At 44.0% G+C, this 7,009-nt stretch overlaps 1 protein-coding gene and 1 pseudogene across 1 annotated transcript; both read right to left on the bottom strand.

Annotated features, from left to right (window-relative positions):
• Nucleotides 1-156: 156 nt before the first annotated feature.
• On the bottom strand, nt 157-1,838 carry LOC139766877 (cuticle protein AM1199-like). Its single transcript, XM_071695889.1, has 3 exons — nt 1,722-1,838; nt 1,343-1,587; nt 157-512 (listed from the first exon to the last, which is right to left on the bottom strand). The coding sequence occupies exons 1-3, from the start codon at nt 1,728-1,730 to the stop codon at nt 344-346; spliced, it is 423 nt and encodes a 140-aa protein (XP_071551990.1). The 5' UTR covers nt 1,731-1,838; the 3' UTR covers nt 157-343.
• Nucleotides 1,839-5,494: 3,656 nt separating this feature from the next.
• Nucleotides 5,495-6,772, bottom strand: LOC139766878 (cuticle protein AM1199-like; annotated as a pseudogene).
• Between the last annotated feature and the right edge of the window lie 237 nt (nt 6,773-7,009).

A 7,009-nucleotide genomic window follows, 5' to 3' on the forward strand; every position in this document is an offset into this window, starting at 1 on the left:
GAGATTTAGGTTCATTGACGTAAATAATTACTTAACTAATAAAGATCGTGTATAGTAAATCCTGCCCGTATGCATGATCGCCTTCAATACCCGGTCATATTATACGTAACATTTCAAACTCTGGATAACATAAACTGATGGTGAATAAATCAGATCTATCACGTTATAGTTTATTGATTATCATTGAAACAAAGTGTTGTGGGCACTGGAAGCTGGACGGGCAGCCAATGGACGGCTACTGTCTGTCTCTGTTGACGATCATGAACTCTCGTTTACTCTCATTTACTGTCGTCGTCTTCCTAGATAGACTTTTTTTCTCGTTTCCCACAGTTCCTCCAGCTCTCTACTCCCAGACAATCCCACGGCGGCGTTGTTCCTCGGCGGTGGCGATCTGCTCGATGGCGTGGGCGGGGAGTGGGTGGGGCGTGGGGATCAGAGGGGACTCGGCGCGGAAACCGTTCTCGTCAGCGAAGTAACGAACCTCGTTGTAAGTACCATCTGGCGAAGGGAACCTGAGGGAGGTAAAGGAAGAGGATGATTAAGGATAATCATACACACTTACACCTGTTGTTACATGTACACACTTACACCTGTTGTTACATGTACATACTTACACCTGTTGTTACATGTACACACTTACACCTGTTGTTACATGTACACACTTACACCTGTTGTTACACGTACACACACCTACTGCTACACGTACACACTCAAACAAAAATGGAAAGGAAACATCATGACATGTATCTAGGTGGCAGATGACAACTCTTTCCATTAGAGAATCTACCATTTGTCTTTTTGTTGATTTTCATCATTGGTTCTATCATACATGACCACTGGTATAGAGACACTGTGGCTATGGATACCATAAAGTACCAATGGAATAATGACGCTATGGATATGACTTTCGCACGTTATGCAGCCTGAATGCGAGGCGAAGCTCTCTCACACCTCCTCACGGATCTGTATTAATGTCGCTCTGATTACCTTTCTCATTAATATCTCGTCCTTGAAGAGCTCATAAGCGACCCAATATATCTCTGGTAATTCATCGGTTACAACAAATATGGATTATCAGGCAGACACTATTCGTAGTGACTCGGATAGGATGATCTGCTGTAGATCTCGTTATTCATATATGTGGAACTGAGGGAAGTGAAGGATATCCCTCATCTTAACGATGCAGAAAGATAATCCACTGAAATATATGTACCGGGGATCAGTGGGTGTTCCTAACTTACTGCCATGAACTTGTCCCCCACACCAGTCTTATGCAGTGCTTCCATGTTCCACATCAGCAGTAACTAAGCACACAACAAGAGCAGTCTACGGCAAGACTTACCTGTAGGAACCTTGCACGTTGCTCTGACCCCTGGAACCTGGGGCACCACCAGCGTTGACGATGATGCCATTCTCAGTCTCGAAGTCGTAGACGAAGTTGCCGTCGCCATAATCTTGGCGGTTGTCACTCAGGATGGCGATGGGTCGGTAGTCTACAGGTCGAGTCACAGTGTTCTGCCTGACGAACTGGCGACCAAACTGCTGGGGAGCGGCGACAGCGAGGGAGGCCAGGCAGGCGAGGATGACCTGGAAAATGACATTGGCATAAATGTTAAGCCAAACAATGTTATGCTGTTCACGATGTTCAGTCTTCCTCCGTATCGTCTACACCACACATGTGTCATGGGTGTGGTGCGTGTGTGTGTGTTGCTTGCACTTACGAGCTTCATGGCGTCTGTGTGAGGGAGGTGATGTGTGGACGCCTGCTGTGAGCTGCAGAGAGCTTATATATACCAACTCGAGGTCAGGTTCTGCTTCACTGTAACTGTTACGGCTCATATCCCCGAGGTAAACAAGGTCTTCCTGGATATGTCATGGGTGTGTCTCTCAGGTCAATATGGCGTGACCTGTGGGCGGCAGGCGTTCCCCTGAAACCTGTGATCATGGCACGAGGGATTGACGGCGGTGAATATTTGTCTCAAGATCCGTGATATTGACAGATGTGAACAGCAACGAGAGAGAGAGAGAGAGAGAGAGAGAGAGAGAGAGAGAGAGAGAGAGAGAGAGAGAGAGAGAGAGAGAGAGAGAGAGAGAGCTTTGAAAACAATATTACTTACATATACAGGATCACAATTCTGCGCGTGATCAAGTATATTCCTACGAGTCCACGGGGAAAATAAAACTCGATAAGTTTCCAAGTGCACTTTCGTGTAATAATCACATCATCATTTTATGATACGCTTGTTGCCAGACTCGAACGCACTCGACCTGCATTCGGGTTGTCGCTTGTTTACCAAATGGCGTCCTAGCTACGTCTCTTCGTTGTATATCAACTGCCTGTTATATTTCTCTTTTGTATCTCCCCTGATGTGATTATTACACGAAAGTGCACTTGGGAACTTATCGTGTTTCATTTTCCCCGTGGACTCACAGAAATACACTTGATCACGCGCAAAATTGTGATCTTTTCCAACATATATATATATATATATATATATATATATATATATATATATATATATATATATATATATATATATATATATATATATATATATATATATACATGATTTTTATATAGGTAATGGGACGGAACGGGCTGGGAGATAAGGAACGTGTGTGTGTGTGTTTGTGTAAACTTTAGGCCCACCTCAGTGGTCAACCAGTGCCTCACTCACGCATCCAGACATTTTACCGATTAAGGATATTCTGGTGAAATAGCTTAGTTAGTAGTGATCAAAACTTCAGATTGTAAGAATATGAAAGTGAAAAAGTCAATCAGTGAAGTAATCGAACAAGGAAACTGAACTAACTGCTTTGGAATTATTACAACAAATGGACTCCCGTGGTGTAGCGGTTAGCGTTCCTGACCGTGACGCATTCACGGGCCGCCCAGGGGCGAGCGCTTAGGTTCAAATCCTGGTTACGGCAGTCGGTCCACAGTCAACCAGCTGTTCATCAACCCGTAGCCGTACCTCGCTCTGTTACACAGGATGCCTTTATCATGTGCTCACGATTCGTCCCCTTGTAAAGGTGACGAGGCAATAATATGTCTACAATAGACACTGATAACTTCAATTCTAACAGGGCCACAGTGTGGGCTGAGCAAGTGTAGGGGCCGAGCGGCAGCATGGGTCTGGGAGAGATACGTAGCAGTGTGGACGCCAGGCGCACCACGCTGCATGTGGATAGTGAACGTACAGACCAACTTGACCTGGGGAACGTGGGCCGTCGCTGAGCACGGACCGCCGCACGCCAGATTCCCGTGCATCTGGTCATCTATACAGCTAAGATTATATCTTAAGGACCTGTGTAACCAGTTGACGTACCCTTAAGTGAACTTTTAACACCAGAAACTGAGCAGAGCCGTTAGACAGCGGGAATTACAGAGTGTTATAATATGTACACTTACATAACTGTTCCTTTGCACATCGTTCTATATTGAAAGAACTGGATGACTTGTGAATAGTCATAGGATGTGTTTTCGTAGATTTTCCCCTACACTTGTGAACTAAGGAGTTTTAGTTTATTAGGAGGTGTGTTAAGATGCATGCCACATATTTCCACCGTTGTAACTAGATTTAGATATCAAATGTAAGAATGTTAGCGACTTTTCCTTATCCTAGATAAAAGTGAGTGGTCACGGTACGCTTGGCAGTCCATTGGCCAAATTGGGTCATTGATGTTTTTGCTGATGGGTTTTACTTAAACCACGGCACATGTGACCCCATGTTAACTTTGAATGATGATTATCACTATCACCTCACCTGACTTCCAGTAGGCGGGAGCGCTACAGCTAGGCTATGATCGCTCCCGACTGTTGTACAGGGTAATCCTGGCTGTTGGAGGTTTGTATGTTCTATGAAGGTGAGCGGTCATATGCACTTTGTTCATATATATATATATATATATATATATATATATATATATATATATATATATATATATATATATTTTTTTTTATTATACTTTGTCGCTGTCTCCCGCGTTTGCGAGGTAGCGCAAGGAAACAGACGAAAGAAATGGCCCAACCCCCCCCCCCATACACATGTATATACATACGTCCACACACGCAAATATACATACCTACACAGCTTTCCATGGTTTACCCCAGACGCTTCACATGCCTTGATTCAATCCACTGACAGCACGTCAACCCCGGTATACCACATCGCTCCAGTTCACTCTATTCCTTGCCCTCCTTTCACCCTCCTGCATGTTCAGGCCCCGATCACACAAAATCTTTTTCACTCCATCTTTCCACCTCCAATTTGGTCTCCCTCTTCTCCTCGTTCCCTCCACCTCCGACACATATATCCTCTTGGTCAATCTTTCCTCACTCATTCTCTCCATGTGCCCAAACCACTTCAAAACACCCTCTTCTGCTCTCTCAACCACGCTCTTTTTATTTCCACACATCTCTCTTACCCTTACGTTACTCACTCGATCAAACCACCTCACACCACACATTGTCCTCAAACATCTCATTTCCAGCACATCCATCCTCCTGCGCACAACTCTATCCATAGCCCATGCCTCGCAACCATACAACATTGTTGGAACCACTATTCCTTCAAACATACCCATTTTTGCTTTCCGAGATAATGTTCTCGACTTCCACACATTCTTCAAGGCCCCCAGAATTTTCGCCCCCTCCCCCACCCTATGATCCACTTCCGCTTCCATGGTTCCATCCGCTGCCAGATCCACTCCCAGTTATCTAAAACACTTCACTTCCTCCAGTTTTTCTCCATTCAAACTCACCTCCCAATTGACTTGACCCTCAACACTACTGTACCTAATAACCTTCCTCTTATTCACATTTACTCTTAACTTTCTTCTTCCACACACTTTACCAAACTCAGTCACCATATATATATATATATATATATATATATATATATATATATATATATATATATATATATATATATATATATATATATATATATACATATATATATATATATATATATATATATATATATATATATATATATATATATATATATATATATATATATCGCAATTATACAGTTCATAGAGGACACAGAAGTAGCCACAAGTACTTGGTGATTGTAAATGTTTTCAGTAAAGTATTGGTTGAATGTAATGTCTTTTACTGTGTGTTAAGTGGTAGGATTTACTCTTTTGACAGCTGAGCTTCAGTGGTACAATCTTACTAGACTGAGCTCATCCTAGAATGAAAAGTATTTCCTTAGGTGGTGTAAGACAGGAGTAGTCCATGGACATATTCCCAGTGCAATATTCACTATATCTCAAAATTCCGTTTTCAGATTTTGATTAATTTTGACTGTCTCAGTTCATTAACACTATAGTAAACAAGTCCTTTGTTACTGTCACTGAGAATCCTACAGCTTGCGAAAGATTGTCTTCATGTATGAATGTCTTTCATACTCCGGTATTTCGAGGACTTCAGGCACTAGTTAGCAATGAGGTAAAAGCAATTGGATAGGTAAATGAAAATATGAAATGTTGTTCCATCATTTAATTGAAACAATATGTCAGAGCAACAAAAAGTATCTGCACACAGTGATCTGGACTGGCAGGCGGGCACAGTGCAGCTGCTGTCTGTTCCTCTTAACAACTATGAACTAGCTCTGCTCTCATCTCCTGAAAAATCTTCGTTGCTTCACATAGTTCCTCTAACACGCTATTCAAAGGTGATCCCACGACGGCGTTGTTCCTCTGCGAAGCGGATCTGCTCGATGGCGTGGGCGGGGAGTGGGTGGGGCGTGGGAATCAGAGGGGACTCGGCGCGGAAGCCGTTCTCGTCAGCGAAGTAACGACCTCGGCGAAGGTACCGTCAGGGAGGGGGAAGCTGAGGAAGGGAAGATAGAACGTTAGTACAAGACTGACGGAGGAGGGATCACGAAAGTATATCAACTCATGTAAAAACATCGGTATTTTGTACACCAGATTCGTTCATATATACATACATAGCTGTAATAATATTACATGGCATAAACTACAGGAAGCCAGTGACTGTACTATGTCTTGTTCTGACAGTAACAAGCGCCACTGTATTCTTGATTACTAAACAAAGGCTGAATGACCCACTAGCCTACAAAGCCCGAGGCCAATGGCTTACAGCAAGAATCCTGGCTCAAATATGCTCTTGAATATCAAGGGAGCTAAATGACGTAAGGCCATTAATGACAATATTTACGAATGCGAAGCGTCTGTCGCCAACACTCGGACTATCATTGTCTTACTTCCTATCATTAGACTCGCCTTCCTTACCGCCAACCTCACTGTAACATGTCAGGTCTTACCTGTAAGATCCTTGAATGTTGCTCTGACCCCTGGAACCTGGGGCGCCAACAGCGCTCACGACGATGCCATTCTCACCCTCGAACTCGTAGTTGAAGTTGCCGTCGCCATAGTCCTGTCGGTTGTCCCTCACGATGGCAATGGGTCGGTACTCGGGCAGGAACTGGCGATCTCGCTGGACGAATTGTCTGCTAAATTGCTGTGGGGCGGCGAGGGCGAGGGCGGCCAGGCAGGAGAGGACCACCTGGGAGATATTCAGTAAATGGATAAACTAGTTTTTACGTGGCCTCCTGGTCTACATCACCCATAAAACCATCTTAGTAACATCTTGTGTTGTCTGAACATTAAGAATATCAACTAACCGTAATACCAGTTGCCTATACTTACGAACTTCATGTTGTGTGTAAGGAGGACGGGTTGAAGATGCTGTCTCTGGGCCAGGGTGGGGCTATATATACCCAGCCCGAGGTCAGCCTATGATCTTCTCCAGTTTTTGTGGCGCTCCTCCCTGGGTCACATAAGGTCGTGGCGGATGTTCCTAGCTGTACCTAGCAAGCCAACGGGGCGTGACCCATGGACGGTAAAGGCTAACATGTGACCGGGGGTAGACCACTTGACATTTACGGGCAAAATACACCAGACATCTCTGCGTTTACTCCCTCATCATTAATCAATGATATTATTCACACTGCACGGGAACAAAACGAAGCTGGAG

The sequence above is a fragment of the Panulirus ornatus genome, chromosome 58 (assembly GCF_036320965.1).
Source record: "Panulirus ornatus isolate Po-2019 chromosome 58, ASM3632096v1, whole genome shotgun sequence".
Classification (NCBI taxonomy): Eukaryota; Metazoa; Arthropoda; class Malacostraca; order Decapoda; family Palinuridae; genus Panulirus; species Panulirus ornatus.

What these genes read in the sequence shown, in the direction of transcription:
- LOC139766877 (XM_071695889.1), bottom strand. An exon ending in AACGTGCAAGGTTCCTACAG is followed by an intron (nt 513 to 1,342) that starts GTAAGTCTTGCC and finishes TACCTCCCTCAG; the next exon opens with GTTCCCTTCGCCAGATGGTA.